Source organism: Miniopterus schreibersii, assembly GCF_964146895.1.
Source record: "Miniopterus schreibersii genome assembly, chromosome: 2".
NCBI lineage: Eukaryota > Metazoa > Chordata > Mammalia > Chiroptera > Miniopteridae > Miniopterus > Miniopterus schreibersii.
Genome location: NC_138102.1, coordinates 137820496 through 137846826, shown reverse-complemented (window position 1 = coordinate 137846826; position 26331 = coordinate 137820496). Strand labels below are relative to the sequence as shown.

The following is a 26331-nucleotide window of genomic DNA, read 5'->3' as shown; positions in this document are numbered from 1 at the left end:
ATGCTCAACCGCTGAGCCACACCCGGCCGGGCTATTATTATATTATTGACTGACTGTATTTCCTGTGCTGTACTTTACATTCCTGTGACTATTTTGTAACTGTCAATTTGTACTTCTTACTCCCTTCACTTTTTTCACCCAGTCTCTCAAACCTCCTCCCATCTGGCAACCATCAGTTTGTTCTCTGCATCCATGAGTCTGTTTTTGTTTTATTTGTTCATTTATCAGTTTTATTTTAATTAACAGCATTTATTTTTTTAGAGTAGTTTTTGGTTTATAGAAAAATTGAGCAGAAAGTATAGATTGTTCCCCAAATATTCCCTCTCCACCAACCCGTTTCCCCTATTACCATCTTACATTGGTGTGATACATTTGTAACATGTATGTTATTTTTAAAAATTATTAATTTTATTATTATGTATTAACTATTACTACCTAAGTCCATAGTTTACATTAGGTTTCACATGTTTAATTCAATACCAAACACAAACCAAGCACTTTCATTCTATCTCTAGAGGCTGTGGGAAGAAAAAACCCAAGTCAGAGAAAGAAGAGAGCCCAAATGCATCCTTTACCTAGGGCTCTCTTTGATCTGAATGGCTATTTTCTGAATTTCACCTTTACCTTACCTCAGATGGAAACACAAGTGAGCCAGAAAGCTGATAGTTTTCAAGAAAAGTGAAGGACATGACAATTGCAATATTTACCCACTCCTCCTTGCCTACACTTTGTTTTCCCCTCTGCCCCATGCTGACAAACTGGCTTTTTCTCCCTTTGCAGCTCCTATTTCTTCCTCCTGCAAACTCTTGTCACCCTAAAGATTTATTCTAGAGAAAAGATCTTGAGGTGAGAATGCTTTCTGTGTCTTCTGTAGGGAAAAGGCTGATGGCCTGTTTTAACCCTAATAGTTAAAATTCTCCCAAGAACACAGCAGTGTGCTTAGACAGATTGGAAGTCAGATTAACATTGGCAACTTTTAATTTTACATGGTTAATTCAATACCAAACACAAACCAAACATATTCTTCATCTGGGGCGTATTGCATCCCAACCCCACCTCAACTGCAGGAATTTGGCTCAATCTGGTGCCTAGGCGGTGACCATAGGAAAGAAAATGAGGATGGGAACATCTGGTGCCTTTTAAAAGTGGTGCAATACTCCACCCATCATGTCACAAAGTTCCCCATCTGGTGCAGAAAGCCAAAAGGAACAGATCAATAAGGAGGTACCTTCTATATTTCACTCACTCCTTTCATTTGCTAAGGGGCACTAATAACCCAAAGAAATGGTTCCTAGAAGAAGTTGAGTAAGGGAGCTACTGAGTTATACTGATAAAACTGGGAGAAGCAAGAAGTGACTGCAGAGAAGTCCAACACTGTGGTCTGAACTTCCTGGACCCTAAATCCATGGGGAAGTCCAGGACTATACTGCTTCTGTCTGGTAAGAGGAGTTTCTGGGTCCTGTATGACCCTTCCAACTCTGATTTCAACTCACCACCTAAATATTAGTCTGTCTCTACCCTTGGGCTTCTGGCTCTTCAGTCGCTCTCATCTTCATCCTCAATCTGAAACCGTTTCTTCCTTTGGATTCCTGGAGCTCCCGGCTCTGCTGCTAAGACAATGACAGAAGTGAGAAGAGGGAGAATATCTCCACATGTTAAAGGGGAAGGGGGGGGTAGCATTTATCTTCAGGATTGAAGAGTGCCAGAGGTGAGAAGAAAGAGCAGGTGCCAGACTCTCTACCTTTGCTTCTATCCTCATTTTCCTCCTGTTCTTCATCGCTGTCCAGCAGTTGTCGCTTCTTGGGTGCCACTTTCAGCTGCTCTTTCCCACCAGCAGTCTTTGCCTCTGAAATGACCATAAGAGGCATAAAATTAGGGAATGGGCCCTCATAGTCTCAAAGTACTCTATCATCCTCTAGATCAACATGGCTGGCACAGAGTAAGTACTCAATAGGTGGCCCTGCTATTACCCGCTGGAGACACCGGGCCTGCTTTCTTTTTTCGGGCTAACAAGAGGGCCCTCAGGGCTTGTGCTCGGTGTTCCTTTTGGTGCTCTTCCTCAGGGCCTTGCTCTCCAGGGGCTTTAGGGTCTAGCTCTGGCTGAAGCTTTTCCTCTTCCTCTGGTTGACTCAAAGAAGCTGCTAGCCTCCGGAGCTGGGTGGGACTTAGCTTGGCTGGAATTCGCCAGAAGGTTTCCTACAGGGACAAAGAAGTTGAAAATGAGGGATTTTTGATATTATTCATTAAATAAATACGACCCTGCACTGGTGAAGATCCAGAAGGGTTATGAACTTATTGCTTATTTACCCAATATATGCCCAATGTCTAGCATGGTGCCTGCTACATTAAGAAGCTGCCAGTAAATATAGTTAATTGAATAAATAAATGAATCCTGGGATCTAAGAAGGTGAATCAGGTATGATCCCTACCCTCATGAACTTACAATCTAATGGGAGAAGAAAAAAAATCAATGTAGTCTAACACTATAGGATTGGGGTGATATCAAGGAAATGAAACCTCAGTTGCCAAAGTGAATACTTTCACTTCAGGGGCTGAAAGTGACAGGGAATGCTTCTCTGAGGTGACAACTGAACTGACTCTTCAAGGTTGAGTGTGTGGTTGGAGACTTCCAGTAGAGGGGCTAGCATGATCACTTGGAGGTATGAAAAAGCCTACTATTTGGAGAATGGAAAGGAGTCCAGGATGGCTATATATAAGGTAGGTATGTGGGTGGTGTGGCCATGAGGCTATAAAAATTGGCCAAATCTGTATCTTAGAAAGATAACTAAGGGGGAAGTGTGGAATATGGACTTAGTGCAAGAAGAAATTGGAGAGAAAGACTAGCAGAACAGGTACTGCAGCAGTCTTGGTCAGCAAAATGATATATTTTGAAATAGTACCAACACAACTTGGCTGACACTGTAATTGGTGTATTTACCTGCTCAGAGGCAGGAGGCCGAACCCCTAGCTTGCGCAACAGCTGCTGAAACTGTTCATTTTCCATTGCTTCCTCATTTTCTTCTGTCAGCGGCACCAATGGAACTGCCTGGGAGCAGCCTAGAAGAGGGTCAACAGTCATACGGTAAAGATGTGAAGAAAGAACTGGTCCTCTATCCCACAACCAGCAGCTTCCAGTGCCCCAGTCCTCCTGAACCCATCATTTACCCACTCACCATCCTCTTCCCGATCATTTGCTACTTGAATCAGGCAGTTCTGGAGCCATAGGAGAGGAGCAGAAAAGCCTAAGGGAAGGAGGAAAACTTAACATTGACCCATATGCTGAAATCCCTCCTCCACCTGACACACCTCTGCCAGCCCAAGTCCTCACCTTCCTGATGCAGGCTTTTCTCAAGGTTTTCAGCTGATAGGACTGAGCTCCCCTGGGGGGTTTGTTCTGCTTCTGAGTCCTCCTCTTTCTCCTCACTCTCTTCTTCTGATAGGTTTTCCTCTTCTTCCAGATCTTCCTGGCAAACATCTTTCAGGGATTCCTCTCCATTAGGCTAAAATTCAATGGCGGTAGGAAATGAAAAAAGGAGACAAGAGGAAGAACTGAGTGGAGTCCTCTGGTTCTGGGTGGACCTAGTCAGAACGGCCTGAAGCAGGAAGATCCTGAGTGGGCTACTTCTAAGGAGCCCTTCAGGGGGAGTGGTCCCATGCCAGCAGAGCCAAGGTAAGATGATTACCAAGCCTGAGGGTGCCAATTTCTTCCGGCGTTTCTTGTATAGCTCCCGCCGCTCAGCTACCAGGCCCAGAGCCAGAAGTTTATCTACTATTCGGGCCCGCGAGCGTTTGGCTGTGATATTCTTCATGATATTACCCAGGATATCTATAAAGAAGGAAACTGTGAATACCCAAGAGCAGTAAAGGAAATAAATAAAGAAAATCAGAGCAGTAAAGAAAATTAGAGGAAAGAGACTAACCTGATTCACTCAAAAATGACACCACAAATATAGTAAGTGGACAGAAGGGATGGGATAAGCCTTACTTGGGAACAGGAGGCAGAGGGGAAAAAATGGAAAGAAAAGGCTCTCATCTCAGATATTCCCTGAACTTCTACCTCACTTACCATCTGAGTCCTGGAACTCCTCAAAAAGTCGCTGCAGCTCCAGCTCCTGATCTTCTGTCCACAGTACGATATGGGTTCCTTTTCTGTTTAGGAAGGTGTCAGTGGAAAAGGGGGCTGAGGCAATGAACAAAGGATTCCCCATCTCAGTTCCCTCCAGAACTTGTGCCTCTACCTTTTAAAGTCCTTGACACTGTCAGCCAATCCCAGCCGTACCAGATGGTGGATGACCTGCTTACGTGTTCGAGAAGCAGTCTTCAGGTGTGCCAAGATGGTGTCTACCACATCCTGACCTGAGGTGGAGGAGTGAGGTAGTAAAGAGAGGTCCTGGGGCCCATGCTGCCCTCCTCATAAACTTCAGATCTCAAGGCCTCATACCTTCCACATCCTTATGGGCAAAGTATAATTCTTGAAGCTGGGCCTCCTCCTCTTGGCTCCACACAGGAGGTTTACGACTAGAAGATCTAAATGGGGAAAGGGAGAGAGGGAGCATGTAGCCTGTAGGCCCTGAAAAAGGAGACTAAAGGTCTTCTCTGGTCAGTTCTAAAAGGAACAAGAAAGGCAACATAGGCACCTCAAAGGAGCTAGCCAGCAGAGGCCTAAGATGTACTTCCTTCTCCTCACTCCCTCTTAAGAACCCAAAAGTCGAACTAAGAGATTTTCCAGGTTGGGCCTATGGAGCCTGACACTGCAGGGACTGAGAGCATTATGGGAAAAAGAAAGACGCATGAAAGGAGAGGAGCTCAGACACTAAGGAAAAGAGGCCAAACATTTCTATGAATCCTCATGGTTCCCCAGAACCTTCTGGGACAGGGCACATATAGATTCTTCCTGGGGGCCACCCCACTCTCGACTGCCCCCACCCCATGAAGTGCTGGAGAAGGAGAAGGAAACTAGAGTGGACAGGAGACTTAGGCTCCAGTCCCATTCTTCCCTTGGGTGACCTTTGACAAAGCATTTCACCTTTGGGGCTTTTCTCAGCTATGAAAGGGAAAGAAAGGTTACGCTAACTGATCTGTAAGCTCTTGTGACTGTGTTACCCAACTCTACTGCCCATCCTCAAGCTCACCCGCCATCTAGGGAACCATAGCCCTCGGTCATCTCTCGAACCACAGATGTGTTCTTCCAGAACAGCAGCTCCACAAAGGCTTTTTGGTTGACTGCAGCCAATGCAAAGAACTTGCCCAGGATATATTTTGCAAAAGTCACTAGCTCCTGTGGGAAAAGGAGGCTGCTGTGAGGCCTCTGGCTAAATGTATACATAAACCGGGCCCTCTAAGTATTTTCTCTACACCTGTTCCCTGCTGCCCCTCCTCATTCAGACTCTCTCTTCTATCCCTCCCCATGCTCCCTCAACCGGACTACCTACCTCCTCACCGTTCTCTTATCTCTCAGCCCTTGACACCACTCAGTGCCCTTTATCTCCTGAAGACTACCCATTTACCCCCTTACTTTATAGGCCCCAGCAGCAGGGTCACTAAGCAGACGATTGAAAAGGCAGAAGAGTGAGAGCTGGAAAAGAAGAGCTTCCATTTTGAGGTCATGGGCCAGCCGGTGCAGCATCTTGACAATGCAGTGGTTAGTGTGGGCACTATTCTGCTGGTAGCTCCGCAGCAGCAGCATGTAGGCTCGGATGACAGTCGAGCTGGCAAAGCTGCACCAAGAAAGGGAGGGAGAGGATGTCAGCATAAGATACTGCTCATTCTCACAGCCCCACGGTCTCCATCCTGGGACCATCTCAGTCCTTGTGGCTCTCACCATTTCAGGTAGTCCAGAAAATTAAATTCTTTCTCCGACACCTGGACCACTTGCAATTCTTCCTCCTCTTCTTCTTCTTCCTCTTCCTCCTCTGCCCCTCGTTCCTCTGGCCCGTGCTGCCCTATAGGAAGAGTGAGGATTGCTGAGTCTCTGGTACTAGAGAGCTAGAAGCAAAGAGATGTGAAGGAGATGGAGACTCACGGGGAAGCGGGGCACAGAGGATTTGTTTCAGCAGCTGGATCTCTTCCTCTGGGGAAATGTCTTGAGAGCCAAACACATCTCCTTCTGGCCACACCTCTCTGGAACAGAGAGAGAAAAGGACTTTAACCAAAGGGAATTTGAATTATAATTTGAAAAGGGAGAAGAAATTTAGACTTATTTATTAGCCAGAAAGAGAATACAAACTATTACCTTAAAGAAGAAACAAAGACTCTAGGGAAATGTTTCTCATAAGCTACAGTGCAATGAATATCACATAACAACAAATGCAAACAATCTAAATATTTGACATGTGGTTGAACAAATGTACATGTCCACACAATGGTGTTTTAAATCTTTTTTTTTTTTAATCCTCACCTGAAGATATGTTTGTTTTTAAAAAGTTGATTTGATAGAGAGAAAGGGAGAGAGAGAAAGAGAAAGACTGATGTGAGAGAAACATTGATTGGTTACCTCCTGTTCACACCCCAACCAGGGATCAAACCGGGAACCTGGATATGTGCCCTGACCAGGAATTGAACCTTCTGGTGCACAGGATGACACTCCAACCAATTGAGCCACACCGGTCAAGGCAACAATGGTGTTCTAAGCTATTAACAATTATAGAAATATATCTGATGAGAAATGATACTCACTATATACTGAGAAATGAAAAAAATACTATAAATCAGTATGTGCAATATTTCGTTTTTGTAAAAAGAAGGTGTATATGATATGTCTATATCTAACAGGAAAAAACTGGATGATAACTCATCAAAATATTAATGATGGCTATCTGTGGCTCATAAATTATCTTTATTTTCGCCCCAATTAACTGTGCTTCCTGTTTTTGTTTTATCAAACAAACCCTCCCAACAGACCAATCAAAACTCCCTAGGACTGCCCTGGCCAGTGTGGCTCAGCTGGTTGGAGCATCGTCCCATACTCTAGAAGGTGACAGGTTAGATTCCCCATCAGTGCACATACCCAGGTTTTGGGTTCAATCCCAGGTCAGGGTGCATGCGGGAAGCAACCGATCAATGTTTCTCTCTCACATTGATGTTTCTCTCTCTCTCCTTCCTCCTTTTTTCCTCTAAGATCAATAAAAAATTAACAACTCCCCAAGAGTCAGTACTCAATATAGAATCCTAGTGCTTCAAATAGGACTTCTCTCTTTTGAAGACTGAGGACCCTATAGTGAAGTAAAAGTCTCCCTTTGTCCCCAAAAGCCAAGGAACTGGATCTGTGAGGATGGGTGGGCAGGGTTCTTACCGGGCAGACCTAAGGAGAGTCAGGGCCTGTGGGGCCTGGCCAGCCAGCAGACAGTCTTGGATCCGCACCATGGCTTCTGCCCGCTGCTCTTCCACTGGCACCTCTGAGGCCGCATCAAAGGGAACCATGGAGTCCAAACTGAGCTCAGGATCCTAGAGAGTGAGAAAAGCTATGGGAACAGAGAAGAGGGAAACCCAGCCAGCCAACCCATAGCACTACCCTTGAGAAACACAGGGTTTCTGCAACTACCTACCTGGGCATAGCACTGTAGCTGCTCAGCCAGGGACGGCCACAGAGACTCCAGTTCTCCTGGGCTATAGGAGACATTACCAGAAGCAGTGGGCTTCTTTTTCTTCTTTCTCTTCTTTCGTTTGTTCTATGGAGAAAGAGCTGTGTTAGAATGGCAGGAGAGCTAAGGAGGCCTTTCCTTGTCAATAGCTTCTCTGTTATTAATTTAATTAATCAGATGTCTGAATTAATTAGACATTCACAGAGTGACCACTATGTGTTACTCAAAGGCAATGGGGAAGCAACAGTGAACAGCATATTTCCTTGCCCCTGAGGAGCTTATAGTCCAGTGGGGAAGACAAGGTAAATTACATTTCAGTGTGGACAGGACCTAGAATGTGGCTGAGCATAAAATGCCATAGCAAAACACTGGAACGGCACTTGACTCATTTCTTGGAGTCAGACTTCCCAAAAGCAGTGACATCTTAAGCAGAAGTCTATGGAATGAACAGATTTGCTACGAGGATAAGATATTCTACATGAAAAGGCTTTGTAAAATGGAAAGCACTTCATAAATACAGCCTACATTTTTTTCTCCTGAAAAGCAGGAGTGAGAGTCAATTCCCTGTCCTGCTCCCCCAAGTGATGGCTGTGAACTAGTCTTAAATGGGCAAATAGGATAAACATGAAGCCCTTAAGGTTTATACTCTATTCAAGGAACTTAAAATCAAACACAACAAAGGTTAAGAGCTTGAGTGTTGGAGTCCAGCAGATCTGGAGTTAAGAAGTGATGCTAGCCATTTACTAGTAAACCTTGAACAAGTTTTTAACCACTCTGTGCATGTGTCCTAGTACTGGTGTGACTATTACGAGGAAATTACCACAACATCTGACATATAGTAAATGCCCAACAAATGATATCATCTATTACTGATGATAATACAAGAGTCCTGAGTATAAAAATACCTTTTAGGAAAGTCTCATCGATATTACTTCCCCTTTCAAGTCCAGTTCTGACTGAACTTTAAGCTGTAGCACGTAGAATTATAGGAAAATATTTACAAAGCAGAGTCCCTGTGTATCTGGGATACAGAATTCTGAGGTTTTATTCCTGTGCCAGAATTTTCATTTATATGTCACTTCAGGCTCATGTATTGATATTACAACCGGCTTTAAGACTATGGAGACTGATGCGAGCAGCTTGAGTTAGTCTAACAGCAACTAATACAGGAAGAGATCCCAGACCTTCTGACTTTCCATTTAAAGCTCTTTCCATCTCACTACAGTGCTTCCAAAGTATAACCAGGAAATACCACAGCACAATGACTAAACTCTAATATTATGAACCCCCAGAGTTCATCTGCTTATTAGCACACAGTAAGTGTCCAATAAATGTTTCCTGAATGAATTAAGATATTGATGGCCCATCAGGGATTAATCTAATAAAAGGAGGAAACTATAGTAGACTCACATCAGCAACATTTCTTGCCCTCTTATTTCAGAGTAGTTCTAACAGATTAGCTTAAGCTACAGAATATGAGGAGAAAGAGCCCCTTTCCTCCTCCTTTCCCTCCCATCTTTTTCCACATCCTGGGACTGCCCAGTACCTGCACCACTAAGTTCCCTCGACTCCGACAGAACCGCTCCAACATCTTGAGGAAGAGATGGGTGGTTTCCACCAGGTCAATAAGGAAAGAACGGGGCTGGCATCTCTCATCAAACTTTCGAAAGAGTGCCAGGAATAGTTCTCGATACTCCATCACATAGAAAATATTGTCTAGAAATGGGGAAGAGAAAGGATTGGAAAGACTGGTCTGGAAAGCTTAGGAAAAGGAGATGGGTGAAGTTGGGACTAGGAAGAGTAAAATGCTGGTCAAGAGATGGGGAAGGCCAGGATCAGAGACCAAGCCAGGGCCTCACTTTTGATGATGCGGCTGCTCTCCCTCACAGCCTCATCTGGCGACACGTCCATCTCATTTACTGTGGCCAGCAGCTCCTGATAGGCCTTCAGAGCCAGGTGCATCCTGTGAGTTGAGGGAAAGAGGACACCTTAGGACATAGGTTCATGGAAACAGTACCACTCCCCCCAAAAATAGTGCCATCAAAAAGAGATTAGCCCACCCAGTCCTTGCTCCCCAAGCTGACCACTTTAATCTTGAAACAGAAAAGAAGGCACCATCCAGAATTCAGGCATTCAGATTCCTAACCTGGCCAACATGTCCATCTGACTCCAGTTCTCATCCCACTCACCGACGTGCCCAGGAGACAGCTTCCTTGCGGTCAGTCAGCATCATCTCATAGTAGTTGGTGAGGTTCTGCTCAATGAAGTGGAAGGTACGGACACTGAGGGTCTCAGAGACCAGTCCTGGCTGGAACGAGGCAGCCCGGTTGAAGGCCATGAAGAAAGCCAAGGCCCACATGTAATAGGTCTCATCATGCTGCTGAGTTTTCTCCCGAAGCAGGTTATCCTAATGCCCAGGAAAAAAAAGACCATCCATGATCTCAGGGCTTCTTCCAATTTCCTCCTGTCCTATGATAACGGGGTGGACCCTGGACACCGCTGTAACAATATTCTAGGACCCACATCTTCCAAGCCTTTCTTCTCCCCAGCGTCTCCACATTCATTTCCCCTTCCTCTAGAGTGATTTCTCGGTAGACTTTTAACCTGCTCCTCTTTTGATATCATCACTATCTCTCAGGGACACCTTATACCCTTTCCACCTACTAGTCCAAACTCCAGGATCAGCTTCCCATAGGCTCCTCCAAGGTTGCCCTTCTTACCCACCACTGGCCCCATGACCTCTCTACTCCATCCTTCGTGGGCTCTCACCTTCACCAAGCCCATGAGCCGGTTATAACAGTTCTCCAGGAACTCAGAGCAGAAGTCTCTAAGGAAGAGTCTCACATTGAGGGCAGAGCGGCGCTGAATGGACACCTCCCGGGCAGCCCGGCGACGTTTAGGTACCCTTCGGGGCTGCTTTCCCAAATCTGAACTGTAGTTTCGGAGCTAGGGATATGGGTTGGGGATTAGAATTACCCCTAACCACCACCCTCTTTTCACATCCCTGGTTCTGCAGAACTCTTTGAAAGTTCTCTCCCTCTGGAACTAAGTGAAGATAGAGGTAAAGAAAATAATGCCAGAGGCTCTATTTCTCCTACTATCTCCAACTCCAAGGCCCCTAACAGAGACTCTTTACCTCCAGAGATGTTTATCCTTCTTAGATTCCCCAGCTCCACAATGTGGAGTTCCCACCCCAGATGGGAGCATACTCACATTGTGGAGACCTTTGTGAAAGATAAGGTCCCTCTCCCCAATGGACTTCAACCCCTGGACAATGTAGGAGCCCCCAAATCGAGAATGCCTGCAGTGAAAACAAAAACATTAAATTATCTGGAAGTTGTATGCACATTCTCTTTTATCAGCACATCAGAGCATGTCATATCTGCAAAATGCTATCTGGTCACCACTGTCTTAGAAGCTGGCCCAGGCTCTCAATATTCCATAGTGAGGGAGTGGGAACATGGCCAGAGAAGCTCCCCACCACTCACCTGCTGCCACGCTGAAGGGCTCGAGTCTTCTTTTCTGCCATCTCTCGCTGGCGCAACACCTCTAGTTCTGCCACATCTGTGCTCCGCTCCTGAGCTAAGCGTCCCTGTCCTACTCCTGCCAGCTGTTCAGGTTTCTAGATTTGAAACAAGGAGGGAAGAGCCAGAATGATTGACATTCCTTATTCTGAGTCCACTCCTACTGGTAACAGAAAGAGTGAACGAAACAGGACTGTTGATGGAACCCCATGCTCAAGACACGGCTACTCTATCTGTCATCCACCCTTCCCCAGAGAATTAAGCCATTATTATAAGAGCAATTCTGGCTGTGTAACAGCAAAGTACATGGGTGAAGGGACTGGGGCAATAGGCCAAGGTCTCACCTGGTCACGAAACATAAGGGAGATGATCTCTAACACGTGTAGGCTCCACTGCTGCTCAGTGGGCGAGCTGGCCAGGAAGAGGAGCAGGTCGTCCAGGCCACTGAGATGAATTGCCCAGAGAAGCTGGTCATGGACACTGGCGTCATCATCGATCCTCTGAGCGGTGAGGGATGAGGGGAAACAGGGAGGTCAGTCAGTTCCACTGCCCTGCTTTGAGGTTCTTCAATTCATTCCTTAACCAAGGTTCCCCTCAAAACTTGTCAGAGGACAAAAACAAAACAAAACAACACAAAAAAAGCAGAAAAGGGCAGCTCAACCAAGCACAAGAACTCAGACAACCCAAGACCCTTTCTCACCTTCTCCTGATCAAGGTCGGCTGGGACATGGAGAACATTTCTGACTAGCAGCAGGATCCGCTCAATTAGCAAGTTGTCTTCCTCCTGCCGTTCCTCCCAGCCCTAGTCAGAAGGAGAGTTAGAAGAAGAGACTCTTTGGAAGGCAGGCAACATCTACCCTGGCTGTGGGACCGAGGCACAGAGGAGAATCTAGATTAAAAAGAAAAGAGGGCTCTCTCTCGAGTACACCCATGCCTTTCCCTACCCCCTTATTTCCCCAGGGTGTTCGCTCTCTGGAGCATGACACCTTCCCCCTTCTTCTTCCCTCAAGATGTGTACCTTTGCTTTATCTCTCTCCTAAGCTCAAGGGCCGGCCCTTCATTTGCCTCTGTAACTTATTTCCTGAGCCCACACAGACCAGCTAGCTCACTTTTTCTACCTCTGTGACTTTCTAAATAAACTTTTGCTTGTATTTGAAAAAAAGAAAAGAAAGATTTCAAGCAGCCCTGAGGTTGCCAGAGACAATGAACTGGACCATGTATTCACATGACTAGGACCGTATCTCCAAACTCGGCATGTCCTAACAATGCCCAACCTGGTACTCTACCCAAAGGAGGAGCATGGTGCTAACTGTCTTTGGCATCTTGGAAGGTGGAGACTCACTCACCAGTTGAAGCAGCTCATACAAGGTTTCACTGAGAACACCGAAAGCCTTCTCACTGGCAAAAGCCTACAAAATAGGGGAAGGGACATTAAGTAGCTCCCACCCTCTCCTTCCCCACTGCCCCCAAAGTCTGCCTCAGGGAATCTGAAGGAGAACCTCACCTCTTTGTAGGCCTGCAAGTAAGCCAGCACCTGCAGAAAATGGTGCCGGAAGCTAGGTTCCTTGGGCACACTACCAAAACAGAGCAAGGCTGGTTGTGTCAAGTTCACCATCAGCCTGCAGAAACCATGAAGGAGAGAGAAGTTATCAAGTTTCCTTGCCAGGCACAAACACCAAAATCTATCAGATCAAACACTAAATGCTGGCACATGGTAAAAGTTAAAAAGCTTGGAAAACCACCTGATAACAGCATCAAAGAGAGCCTTGTCCTGGCGGTACTGGGTAAGAATGGGTAGGAGGTCACTCTGCAGGATCTGGGCTGCCCCCAGCTGTTGCCTCACATCTCGAGTCTCATCCTCGTGCCTCAAGTAGCGGATCAAGTCCTTCACACTCTCTTCAGGGACAGAACAAACACTTACATGGATCCCTGGAAGAAGCTCCACCCAGGCCCAAGTGCTTTTCATACACATGGCTTGAGAAATTCAACGAACTCAAGAAAATTTTTACCTGTTTCCTCAAAAAGGTACTCACCTAAACAATCTGGTTCCTTGTGGTAAGTGTCTCCCTCCAAGTACCCAAGGGCACTACATGTGGCTAGAAGTTCACAATTCATCATGTACAAGTCCACGCATCAGTGGAGCAGCCAAGAGAGATGTAAGGCAAGTGGAACAGGAACAAAAACAATGAGTCCTGCAGAGACAAGGAAAGATAAAAATTATAGGATCCTCTCCATGAAAGGGAGAGAGGTACAGAACAGGCCCTGATGCTCACAGTATTCTGAACAAGATCCTCAAATGCTCCACTTTTGTCAGAACCAAAAGTGCTGTTCCCAGTCCCAGGGAAAGCTTTTAGTTAAGTTTCTACTTCAACAAAAACCAAGAGGCTCCAAGCCTAAGAATTAACCACCTGTCCCAGGCTCTAGCTTGGATCTGAAACCATAGAAACAGTCTGTTTCAGAGTCAAGGTAACCTAGTAGAAAGAAAGGTTGGTTAGAGAAAGGCACCAACCTGAACACTTTCACCCTTAGAGAGCGCCACGGTCTTTTGGATGAAGAGGGGAATGAACTTCCCTCTCCCTTAAAACTGCCAAACCCAGTCCCCTTCCACAGCCTTTCCACAGCCACTGTTACAGCTCTTAGGTACCAGAAGAATGAAAACCCAACTCTCACCATACAGTGATTCCACTTAAGATCTGATTTACCCGAGGAGCCTGGAGGCTTCTGAGGCACTGGAAATGCAGAGATGAAGTTTCTTCACTCTCCTCCCCAAAGTTACCCTTAAGTTTTGGTAATCTTTGTAGAAGCCAACATCTAACAGAATGGTTGAGGAAAAGAAGTAAATAGGGACTGGTGAAATTTCCAGTCACCATCCCCAAAAGAACCATCTTCCTTATCTGAAGCATGCTGCTTTTTTATTAAGATCCCTAAACCCTCATCAGATAATCAAGTAAGCACAGATCCAGAACCCTGGATGTTAGAACCTGACACTAATAATGCACACACAAACACATTACATTCACTACCCTGCTTCCATGGAAAATAGGAAATATCCATCAATCTTGTCCCCTTGCACAATCAGCCGTGCTGCTCTTAGCCATGGCAGCTTCCTCTAAAAGACCATTCTCTGTTCCATACCTACCTCTAGGCCCTGACTCCATCCCGGTTCCCTCACAGGAAATAGGTAGTGCCCAAAAGGCTAAGGTTATCTCCTGGCTTTTATGTAAATGGTCTACTTTTCCAGCTGCCTGATATCCCTCTACCCCTACCTAGTGCTAACTTACTTTCTGACTGCTCAGCCCAGCAACAGTGAGCCAGTAAAACACTCAATGAGAGGCCAGAAAGACTGAAGGGAGACTTCGCTTCGCTGTCCTTTCTCATGAGATCTGCAGACCCTGAGATTAGGCAATCTGACTCTTCTCGAAGACCCATCCAGCTTTTTCAGACGGACCACTGGTATGTATAGATATATTCATTCATTCATTCATTCATTCATTCATTCACTCTCTCTCTCTCTCTCACACACACACACACACACACACTCTGAAGGGCTTCTCTGTTTGTACTTTCCAAGTGGCAGCCTAGGAATCTGACAAAAACAGACAGAGCTGGTTATAAAGATGCTGAGTCAGCACATACTCCTCAAAATAAGACACAGCATCATACTCTGGCACTAAAAGGATGAAATGCTAACGTCTTCTAATAGCGGAAACAAAACCATGTCTGAAAGGCTCCCTAACAGATAACCTCACACATCTTCCCAGCTTCCCTCCCGCTATATGCCGCCTATAGTAGGCTAGTTCTAAGTATAGATTAAATATTTGTAAAAATTGGCCTCAGCAGAGCACTCAAACCTCTGTCTTCAACACATCACTTTACCTGAAAGGCAAAAATAACAGAGATAGTAACAGCTATCTGTTACCTGGCTACCAAAGTAAGAGGGGGAGAGGAAAGCAGACAGGGAAGGAGCCATCTTTACAGATGTAAGAAGGGAAGAGGTTCTGTAAGGGACCCAGGACTTCAGGTTCTAATCCCCTGCAGTTTTGACAAAACCAGAGAGCAACAGGAAAAATAGAGGAAGAAATGGGCCCAGTGATCTATTGTAAAGTTCCTGGGCCAGGGGTCAAGAGGCAAGCTGGCAATCTTGGGCCTATTCATTAGAATTGGAATAAAAGAACTCTCAACAGGAGTGTCAGCCCTCCCTGGTGAAAACACTATTAAAAAAGCAGCCAGGGACAGAAAACTTATAATTCACTCTCTTCTCATGCAGTTAACCAGAAGCTACTCGCCTAGTCTGTCTGGCCTCATCTTCCTCTCCCAGAACACTTATAATCTGATTTTGTCTTGTATCTACATCACATATACCCATCCAACCCACCACTTCTTAGATCCACGGCTTGGTTGCCTCTTTTGACTACTACTAGCTCCCGGCTTCCCAGGAACATAAATGTACATATTCCTGGACACGGAGCCCCACGCCCTCCCTACACCTTTGTTCAGTTTATCCCCTCCTTCTGTAAGGTCCATCCCCCTCCCTTAACTCCAAAAGCTCTAAGCCTATCTCACCTTCAAGATCTAGCTCAAATGCCGCTCCTTTTTCCCTGAAGAATTCTTTGATAGCCTACAGCAGGCGGGGTCTGATGGCACATATCACTCCATTTGCACTTCTTCCTCCAGCACTAAACTACTTTTTAAGAAAATATGTTTTTATTGATTTCAGAGAGAGGAAGGGAGAAGGAGAGAGAGAAACAGCAATGATAAACGTTATTGATCGGCTGCCTCCTGCACGCCCCCGACTGGAGCCCGCAACCTGGGCATGTGCCCTGACCAGGAATTGAACCGTGACACAACCTCTGAGCCACACTGGCCTGGCTAAATTACTTTTTACATTATAATTATCCAGAATACATTCTTTCTCCTCTACTGAATATTGTCTTATGCATTTCTGAATGCACTGAGTTTCTTTTATATGGGGGATATTTACAGGAAAAACTGTTTATTTTTCATAATTTTTGAATTTATTGATTATAGAGAGAGAGAGAGGAAGGGACAGCGAGGGAGAGAGAAACATTGATTTGTGTTGTTCCACCTATTTATGTATTCACTGGTTGTTTCTTGTATGTGCCCTGACCCAGGAAAAACTATTAAATGTTTCTGAGTGTAACAGAAAGAACAGTACAATGGTCAGAAGGTGGGTCAGAGTCCTGGCTTCACTGCCTACCTGTCTATTCTTCACCAAGTTAGTCTTGGCTTGCTATTCTGAAAAATAAGGGAAAGGGTACTGTGGCAGCCATGGAGGTACCTGCTCAGATTTCTCTTCAAGAATGAGCTTGCCATTCAGCTGCAAAGCATGAGGCTAGCTGACAGAACATCCAGGACCCACCTCAGCCCTACTCTTCCCGGGGCAGCCCTCAGCTAATGATGAAGCTCGGAGGTATAGAGCTTAGTAACTTCTCTCCAACAGGGACACCAGGCAATCCTCGCTTCACTGTTTTCCATTAGATTGGCTGAGATGGTCAGATCTGCCTTGTGGTCTGAGGTTTTCCCTGCCCCCAACCCTGCTCCCCTCTTATCTGATTATTGTATTGTGAGAATCCAATTAAGCTACATAAAGCACATTGTAAATTGTGATGAATGATACAAAGTTAAATTAAAAATCAGTAGTTCCCATGCTTTATGATTTCATGTACCAGTATATATAACCCCAGACTGGGAAAACAATCTTAACTGGTAATTGGGATATTAAAAATGCAAACGCCTACCCTGGCTGGTTTGGCTCAGTGGTTAGAGCATCGGCCTGCAGAATGAAGGGTTCTGGGTTCAATTCCAGCCAAAGGCACATACCTTGGTTGCAGGCTCCACCCCAGTAGGGAAGTGAGCAGGAGGCAACCAGTCAATGTGTCTCTCTCACCTTGATGCTTCTCTCTCTCCCTCCCTTCCACTCTCTCTAAAAAAGCAATGGAAAAAATAACCTTCGGTGAAGATTAAAAAAAAAATTTTAAATACAGACACTTAAATTCCCCACACTAACATCTATTAACACCATTGTTTCGTAAAAGAAACAGTTTAACATAAAAAAGTATGTATGAGCCCAGCCAGTGTGGCTCAGTGGTTAAGCATCGACCCATGAACCTGGAGGTCAGTTTGATTCCTGGTCAGGGCACATGTCCAATCCCCAGTGAGGGGGTGTACAAGGAGGCAGCTGATCAATGACCCCCTCATCATTGATGTTTCTATCTCTCTGTCTCCCTCTTCCTTCTTCTCTCTGAAATAAAAGCATATTAAAAAAAAAAAAGTATGTATGATACAATCCCACCTATGTCTTTAAGGTGCATAATAATCATGAAAAACTCTCTAAATTGCCCTTATTTTTCTCATTTCACTTCAGAATGACAGACATGTTATTACAGACTAGAACTGTTCCTCTGTTTGGCACTTAGGAATTAACCATTTGTATATTTATATACTAAAAGCCAGAACCAGCCCAACAAAAGAAAGGCTCCATGAGGACAAGGTTTCATTTCATTTTGTTTATTGCTGCATTCCTTGATGCCTAGAATAGAGCTGGGCATACAGAGAGCTGTAATACTTATTTTCTAAATAAATAAATTTTAAATCAACATATTATCCCGAGTCATACCCTTTGGAACCAGTGAGCCCATTTCAGGGAATATAACCCAAGAAAATAATCCAAAAAAGAAAGGAAATCACTTATAAGAAAAAACAAAAATACTTCCTCCTAGTGCACTCCAGTTTATAAAACGCTTTCATAGCAATATTATACTTTGATTTGAACCTCACAACAGTCCCAAGTAATAGATACAAATATCTCCATTTTACAGATGAAGAAACAGGCTCAGAGAAAGGATAAACCCCCAATAAGATGTTTATAGGAAAGTTATCTTTAACATTAAAGCCTTTGACACAAATCCAGATATCCCAAACCTGGGGAAAACCTAGGAAAACTTTGGAATATTAATAAAAAATATATCATATAAAAACTAAATATGCAAACTAAAACCCAAAAGCCTATACTAAAAGAGGGTACATGAAGTAGAATGTTCACCATAACCACATAAAAACATGAATGATCTGAAGCAGACGAGGGAGTCTCAGAAATTACTAAAGATACAGCTTGTATTTTAAAATAAAGGTAATTCATTGTTTTTGATTCTTTTGGTGAAATGGTACTTTTCAATAAATACAGCAAAGGCAGCCACTGCTGTACTCCCAGGTTTTCCCTCCCATCCCCTTTCCGAGCCCAAAGGGGGGCCGGCAGACTGAGTTACTGTTCACTACTTCTACCCACAGACGCAGAAACCTCTTCGGCTTCACTCAAAGCCTACAGTCTCCTTTGGTCTCCCTCCCCAGCCCTTCATCTTTGTATTTGTTTATCTCCCATAGTAAATGACTTTTGAAACAGCCCAAACTCTTGTATTTCTGTGAACATCAAAGGCTAACCCTATGCACAAATAAGAGAGCGGTGTCTGTCCTGCCAGTTTGGCTCAGCTGGTTGAGTATCATCCTGTGCACCAAGAGGTCGCCAGTTAGATTCCTGGTCGGGGCACATGCCTGGGTTTTGACCGGACCCCAGTAGGGGGGTGAGCAGGAGGCAGCCTATCGATGTTTCTCTCTCCCTTTCCTTCTCCCTTCCTCTCTCCTCTCTTTCTCTAAAAAAAAAAATCAATAGAAACATATTTTTTAAAAGAGAGTACAGTCTCACTGTAGTTACCTCCACCGAATCCTTCCCTCCTACTAAGGAGGGAAAAGGATAAGCCTCATGTTGTACTATTTCCAGACAACTGGACAGAACAAATACACACAAGCCTGTGATTTCTGTTCCAGTCAGAGCACTTTATTCCACTTCCTGAATTTTCTACTTTGAAAAGAATTCCCCCCAGGCCGCTTCTTTCACCCACAACAGGGGCAGAACAGAAAAACCAGCCATTCTAGCTTACCAAAGAACCAACAGAAAAAAAGAAATTCTATTGGAGAGGTTTTATTTTTTGTTTGTTTTGTTTTAAAATACAGACTGGTATAATGTAGCAGTTCCTAAACTTCTGGATTTCATGGATGAGTCTTTAATATTAATTTTTTTTTAATTTAGGGAGACTAATATAAGGTTGACAATTTTCAGTTTTGTAACTTAGGCCCTGGCTGAGTAGCTCAGTTGGTTGGAGCGTCGTCCCGATATGCCAAGGTTCTGTCTGGGTCTCTCTCTTCCCCCTTTTCTCTCTCTCTAAAACCAATAAAAACATATCCTCAGGTGAGGATTAAAAAAAAAAATGGTGCAGCTCTGTGAAAAACAGTTTGGTGGTTCCTCAAAATTTTAAACACAGAGTTACCATATCACACATCACCCACAATCTCATTCCTAATTATATATCTGAGAGAAACAAAAAGTATGTACACACAAATATTTACAGTACACGAACGTTCAGAGCAGCATTATTTATAATAGCCAAAATGTGGAAAAACCCAAATGTTCATCAACTGGTGAGTAAACAAAAAGTGGTATATCTATATAATGGAATATTACTTGACAATGAAAAGGAGTACTGATACATGCTACAACATAAATAAAACTTGAAAATATTACATAAAGGGAAAGAAGCCAGACACGAAAGGACACATGTTTTATGACTCCATTTATATGACATGTCCAGAATAGGCAAATCCATAGAGACCAAAAGTAGATTAGTGGTTGCCAGGGACTTGGGTAAGGATTCCTCAGCTCGGGAGTCACAGCTAGTAGGTATGTATGGGGTTTATTTTGGGAGTGATAAAAATATTCTAATATTACATAGTGGGTAATGGTTGCAAAACTCTGAATTGTATACTTTAAAAGGGTGCATTTTATGATATGTGAATTATATTTCAATACAGATGTTATTAAAAAACACCCCCACAAAAGTGCTATGTATTCTCCTTTTACTATTTAAACACCCAAAAAACTAAGGACAAAATCTCAGGATCAAGTACAGACTTTTAAATTTGATTTTATGAAAAAACTTATTATACTTCCACATTTCATCATAGACAGGTGACAACTTTGTCAAACGTCTTAGACCCAGCAGACATGGATATTTAAGTGTTTTAAAGTGGTGTTAGGCCCGGCCATCATGGTTCAGCGGTTGAGCATTGACCTATGATCCAGGAGATCAAGGTTTGATTCCTGGCCAGCACACATGCCCGGGTTTCAGATTCAATTACCAATCGGGGGCCATGCAGGAGGCAGCCGATCAATGACTCTCTCTCATCATTGATGTTTCTATCTCTCCCTCCCTCTTCCTTCCTCTCTCTAAAATCAATATATATATATATATATATATATATATATATATTTATTTATTTTTTACACCAAAGAAAAATTTTCTTGAAGTATAGATTGCTCGTTATTTAAAAATACATAGGAAAAGACAAACATACAAAGGCATTATCATACCACTGATTTCTAAAGTCTATACTTTTGAAATATAAAACAATGACAATTTATCCCCAAGTCAGTTTATTGAAAATTTAAAAATTTATCTTTTTAAAAATTTATCTTTACTGTTGAAAGTATTATAGGTGTCCCCCCCGCCCAATTGACCCCCTCTACCTCGCTCCCACCCCCTCCCCAGGCCTTCATACCGTTAATTGACTGTGTCCATGGGTTATGCATATATGCATATAACTTCTTTGGTTCGTCTCCTCCCACCCTCCACCCCCCTTCCCTCTTTCCTCTGAAATAAGGTCATCTGTTGCATGCGTCAATGTCTCTGGATCTATTTAGTTTGTCAGATTCTTTTGTTCATTAGCTTCTTCTTAAAGGAGGCCCTTCAACATTTACTGTAGTGCTGGTTTGGTGGTGATGAACTCCTTTAGCTTTTCCTTATCTGTGAAGCTCTTTATCCGACATTCAGTTCTAAATGATAGCTTTGCTGGGTAGAGTAATCTTGGCTGTAGTTCCTTGTTTTTCATCACTTTGAGTATTTCTTGCCACTCCCTTCTGGCCTGCAAAGTTTCTGTTGAGAAATCAGCTGACAGTCGTATGAGTGCTCCCTTGTATGTAACTAACTGCTTTTCTCTTGCTGCTTTTAAGTCTCTCTTTGTGTTTAACCTTTGGCATTTTAATGATGATGTGTCTTGCTGTGGGCCTCTTTGGGTTGCTCTTGTTTGGGACCCTCTGTGCTTCCTGGACTTGTAAGTCCATTACTTTCCCCAGGTAGGGCAAGTTTTCTGTAATTATTTTTTCAAATAGGTTTTCAATTTCTTGCTTTCTTCTCCTTCTGGCACCTCAATAATACGAATGTTGCGCCACTTGAAGTTGTCCCAGAGGCTACATATACTATTTTCATATTTCTGGATTTTTTCTTTTTGCTCTTCTAGTTGGGTGTTTTTTGTTTCCTTATATTCCAAATTGCTGATTTGAGTCTCAGCGTCCTCTACTCTACTGTTGATTCCCTGTAAATTATTCTTCATTTCAGTTCCTGTAGGTTTCATTTCAAATTGGTACTTTATTATGTTATCAATTTTCTCAGTTATTTCCCTAATAGTCTGCTTAAACATCCTTATAAACAAAATTCTGAACTCTGTATCTATTAGCTTGCTTGGTTCTATTTCATTTAGTTCCTCTTCTAGAGATTTCTTCTGTTCTTCCTTTGTGACATGTTTCTTTGCCTCCACATTTTGGCTGCTTCCAGGTGTTTGTTTCTATGTATTAGGTAGAGCTGCTATGTCTCCTGGAATTTGTAGAGTGGCTTTGTGTAGTGGGTGTCCTGTAGGGTCCAGTGGCTCAGCCTTCCCAGTCACCTGAGCTGGACCTTCTAGATGCTCCCCTGTGTAAGCTGTGTGCTCTGACCTGTTGTAGTTGAGCCTTGGTTGCTGTTGGCATCACTGGGAGAAATTGACCCACAGGCCAATCAGCAGTGAGGACCAGCTGCAACTACAGCCAAAGAGCTGCTGTGCTGGAGACACCCCTATGGAGCAGGATTCACTTCAGTGGAGCTTTGGTGTTCACTAAGTGTGCCCTTTAGTGTGTCACTCGTGGATGTGGTAGGGTTGTAATATAGCGGGGTCAAGTCTGACCACCAGGTGCACTGTCTCTGGGGCCTTCCGGGAGGTGCAAAGTCAGCCTGTGCCAGTGCCTTGCCCAGGGCCACCCAGCATGAGCTACACAGCAAACCGTAGTTGGCTGCTATTTGTTCTGGGCTTGGCGTTGTCCAGGAGAGGCTAAGCTATTAACCAATGCAGGCTGCTGCTAGTGCCAGGCCTGGGGCCACTTATCAAGCTGTACGGGGCACACTGCTGCTTGTTTGAGAGATTTTAGGAAAGTCCTAAGCATGAGGTTCGAGAGGCCACTTGCACAGAAAAGCCACTGGAAATGGCCTGGATGAGCTGCAGGTGGGGAGGGGCGGGGCCTCTGGGAAACACTGGGGCGGAGTGAAAGGTGTGAGTCAGGTGCTGGAGATTCAAATATTGTGCGCGCCTGCCTGCCGGCTGTGTGCAGGGAGGACTCGACAAAGGAGCAATGGCCTCTGCCAGCTCTTCTGTCTGGGAGAAAGCTGCCCCTCCACCTCTCACTCCAATTTCAGGCAGGTTAGTTCCTCCCCACATGTCCCAGGTTCCTTTCCAGCTGCTGCCCGGCACTGGGGCTCAGAAGCAGCACATCTGAGTGAGTCTGTGCACGGGCCCTTTAAGAGGAAAGCCCAGGACTCCCGTAGCCTCCGCGACCCTCAGTGACAGTCCCCGTTGGTTTTCACAGCCCGAAATTGTGGGCATTTCTCTTCCCAGACTTGGAGCCCTGGGCTGGGGGCCTGCTCTGGGACTGAGACCCCTCACTCCTCCAGGAAACCTCCACCGCCAAGATATCCCTCCCAGGTTTACCTGCAGCAGTGGGTGTGGGCTGTGGCCCTGTCTCCAGCATTCAGCCCCGATCCGCCCACGTCTCCGCCCCTCCTCCCGGTCTCGACGCTCCTTCAGTTCCCTGGTTGTGGGGCTTCTGTTCAGCCAGATTTCAGGAGGCTCTGAGGTATGGTGGTTCTGTATTTTAGTTGTAATTTTGATGTTGTGGGAGGCGGCGGGTGCAGCTGTTACCTATGCCACCATCTTGTTTCCGAAACAAATTGATTTTTAAGTTGATCTATAACGCTTTTCATTCAGTTTTGTTTACAAATGTTACTAGGTTTTTCAGTTTCATCCTGTATCAGAACTTTGTTTTTTGGAAATATTTACTTCTCAAAGTTATATATAGTTATTTCTTGCAATTAATGTCAGCAACTATAGGAAGCTTCTCTAAGTTACGGGAATTCAGTATGGCTGCTACTTTGGAAACAGTTACCATACTGGGTTATCTACATGAAGACTCATTTATTGAAAGTCCAAATATTATTGGGAAAAGTATGGGGATTGAGGGCAAGAGGGATAAGAAAATATGATGTTATCTTTTACTGCAGACCTGCTAAAAAAGACTCCATTATTTACTTTGGTACTATTACTAAAGAAGCAGTTGCTGCCAAACCATAAGTTAGCTATATAACTGTCCATTTTATAATTCCTTTTCTAAAGAGTGGTAGACTTAAATAATTAGATTGCTCAATCAAATAAGCATAGACTTTTAAATTACCATATACTTTAACTGTGTGAAATAAATTATTTCCTTAATTGGTTTAGCAGCCTTGTGTCTTTGTTTCAAAATTAGAAGACTGACTCAGAGGCTATTTGTAAGATGCCTATCTTCTATCACCAATCAGTCATGAACACAGACCTTCATGAATTCAGTAACTTAATAAATGTAAAAATAATCTCATCCATCCATACATAATGTTGAGCCAGCAAAATGGGGGGGGGGGGAAGCACACTCATAAGGTAGGAATTGGTTTGTATAAAACAAGAAAGTATATATCCTCTTATACAGCCCAAGAGGAATATGTATGGTAATAAAAACTATCTACAATAAACTTGTAAAGAGATGATTTCGGTTTATATGTTAAGTTGGCTTAAATTGACCATGACTGAAAATGATTGGAAAGTTTCTTCTCCTAACATAATGCCCATTCATTATAAACTAAGCTAGTCTTAGTTTCTTATAAATCTCTTATTTCCTTGGATTTATCTAGTACACCCTCACTTTATAGCCTTTTAACTTAAAAGCTGGGCCTGCCAAGCCTACCTATAAAGCCTCTCTTCAGAAATATACCAGATGCATTAAATACAGGCATCCTCTAGTAAAACTCTGCCCTTCAAAACAGCATACGAAGAACCAGCAATAGGCTCTCCAATATAAATACTTCTCATTTCATACTATCATAGAAACAGTGTAGTTTACTAACCACTCCTTCCTTACAGGCAACTCAGTAGCTGTAAAAATTTATTCTTTAGTTTCAAAACTTTTCAATACTTGTTAATTCCAAAAAATCCAAACACCATGTAACTGTGGCATTTTGGGAATTAGCACACTCAGGAGAGAAGCTGTGTTTAGGATGAAGTGAATTGGATCATACTTTGTACAGAAACCTGCCAGAAAATATCTAAAAATTTCCACGACTTACAGAATTATTGGAGAAATTGTGAAAAACTTCCGTGAAGATGTAAACTGTACTCCATAGTCCAGTTGTTACCAATGAGTTAGGAGCCTTGCTTTACCCTGGTCAGGAGTTTCAAAAGGTGTTCCTTTTACAGCATGCAAAAATACATACATCCCCAGATTATGTGTAACATTTGTTAAGGTCCAAGCAACAGGAACACTGAAGAAGGGAATACTGAGTAAGACTATATGAAGCAAGCCAACTCCCAATGCATATGTCAGCCACATACCCCGGTTATTCATTACCCAGGTATTTGGATTCACCTCACTGTGGGCAACTCCAACATTCATGTTTGCTCCACTGCCACACTCCGGGCTGCCGGCTCAGAGAAGGACCGGCTCCGTAGCAACTGTGTCTTCTCCAATAAAGATATATATGTATTTTAAAAGTGATGTTAGTTACTTTTCCCACCAACTAAGTACCAAGTAGTTCAGATGAAGTGATATTCATCTGAAGTTAATATTCACGGCCTCAAAATGCAAGAACCAAAGAAAAACAAAAGATAAAGTAATATAATTCAAAGAGAAAATTAATTCATTTCTTGAACACAAAGAAAAAACTCTGCCCCAAACCAACTCTGTTTGAAGAACCAGCTTTGCGAATCACTAGTATGAACAGAATCAAGGGAGGATAGTAAGAAGCTAGGAAAACTCCTTGGCAAATGGAAGGGGGAAACTAAGAGAGACAGCTGAACAAACTGCCCTGGTCGAGCAATTAACATCAGATACAGAAAGTCACCAGGGTGGAAAGCCCAGATGCCCAGCAGTAGGCAAAACTGATGCGGAACCTTGCCCCAGGGTGGCCTTTCCCCCGCAGGCATATTGCCAGTCATGTGGTTTATCCCCCCTGACCGTTCACATGGCTGGTCATGCGGTTCAGACTGTGCCCTGACCTTTCCTCTCTAGAGATAACATCTAAGTCATCTAGGCCTTAGTTGTATTTTGTTTCTTTTTAAAAAAAATCCTCACCAAAGAATATGTTTTTATTGATTTTTCAGAGAGAGAGAAAAACATCAATCAGTTGCCTCATGCATGCACCCCGACCAGGGATCAAACCCACAATCTTTTGGTGTACAGGAAAATGTCCAACTGAGCCACCAGGACAGGGCAGCCTCAGTTGTATTTCCGCTCCAGGCCCAGAAAAGCAGCAAAACCAGATGGGCAATACCAGGATCAGTTGCAGAGTAATGACCTCTACCCTGGCACTGACCAATCAGTGGAGACCACAACCCTGAAGGGGCACACCTGGAAAAGCTGATGAATATTCTATTGAGATCTTCCTTGAAACCTCCTCTAATATCCTCACTTTTGGAAAGCAGATAAAACTCCTCAAGAGAAAGAAGCCAGCACATGCCCTCCTTGGAGCACGCCCACTCAAATCTTCTTTCGGAGTGAATTTTCTTTCTCCTAAACTCTAAAGGGTCCCCATGAGACTTGCAACCAGGGGAGCAATGGGCAGTGGCAGCTCGTCCTGGACTAACCCCTGAACCTGTTCCCAAGGCCTCCTTTTCTCTGACTCTCCAGTGAGCTAACAGCGGTCCTGCCTTAGCTTGCTTCTTTCCAATAATGTTTCTAGAGAGCCAAAGCAGCCACACCGAGGCCCTCTCCTGTTGCTTCTTCTATCTTAAGCCCTTCCTTGTTTCACTGTCTTCAGCTTTAATTA

At 44.0% G+C, this 26331-nt stretch overlaps 1 protein-coding gene and 1 pseudogene across 5 annotated transcripts in view; both read right to left on the bottom strand.

Annotated features, from left to right (window-relative positions):
• Positions 1 to 218: 218 nt before the first annotated feature.
• Positions 219 to 26331, bottom strand: part of TIMELESS (timeless circadian regulator) — a 31102-nt gene continuing 4989 nt past the window's right edge. The window contains exons 1-29 of one of the 4 annotated variants that reach the window (XM_081129504.1): positions 15668 to 15788; positions 13138 to 13296; positions 12847 to 13000; positions 12609 to 12723; positions 12451 to 12513; positions 11805 to 11906; positions 11449 to 11604; positions 11069 to 11202; positions 10794 to 10881; positions 10350 to 10526; positions 9770 to 9987; positions 9440 to 9543; positions 9127 to 9296; positions 7545 to 7667; positions 7292 to 7443; positions 6023 to 6120; positions 5822 to 5942; positions 5516 to 5717; positions 5133 to 5278; positions 4442 to 4527; positions 4239 to 4356; positions 4067 to 4149; positions 3684 to 3826; positions 3329 to 3500; positions 3174 to 3242; positions 2939 to 3057; positions 1971 to 2196; positions 1742 to 1846; positions 219 to 1610 (exon numbers count right to left, since the gene is read on the bottom strand). In XM_081129504.1, coding sequence (XP_080985630.1) covers positions 1537 to 1610; positions 1742 to 1846; positions 1971 to 2196; positions 2939 to 3057; positions 3174 to 3242; positions 3329 to 3500; positions 3684 to 3826; positions 4067 to 4149; positions 4239 to 4356; positions 4442 to 4527; positions 5133 to 5278; positions 5516 to 5717; positions 5822 to 5942; positions 6023 to 6120; positions 7292 to 7443; positions 7545 to 7667; positions 9127 to 9296; positions 9440 to 9543; positions 9770 to 9987; positions 10350 to 10526; positions 10794 to 10881; positions 11069 to 11202; positions 11449 to 11604; positions 11805 to 11906; positions 12451 to 12513; positions 12609 to 12723; positions 12847 to 13000; positions 13138 to 13222 — 3603 coding nt within the window. In that variant the 5' untranslated portion in view covers positions 13223 to 13296; positions 15668 to 15788 and the 3' untranslated portion in view covers positions 219 to 1536. Of the gene's footprint in view, positions 1611 to 1741; positions 1847 to 1970; positions 2197 to 2938; positions 3058 to 3173; positions 3243 to 3328; positions 3501 to 3683; positions 3827 to 4066; positions 4150 to 4238; positions 4357 to 4441; positions 4528 to 5132; positions 5279 to 5515; positions 5718 to 5821; positions 5943 to 6022; positions 6121 to 7291; positions 7444 to 7544; positions 7668 to 9126; positions 9297 to 9439; positions 9544 to 9769; positions 9988 to 10349; positions 10527 to 10793; positions 10882 to 11068; positions 11203 to 11448; positions 11605 to 11804; positions 11907 to 12450; positions 12514 to 12608; positions 12724 to 12846; positions 13001 to 13137; positions 13297 to 15667; positions 15789 to 26331 lie in introns of those variants that run through there. The other 3 variants (XM_081129503.1, XM_081129505.1, XM_081129506.1) reach the window with 3 other exon arrangements.
• Positions 24630 to 24959, bottom strand: LOC308553468 (ORM1-like protein 1 pseudogene; annotated as a pseudogene). Its single transcript has one exon. The product of its transcript is annotated as an ORM1-like protein 1 pseudogene (transcript).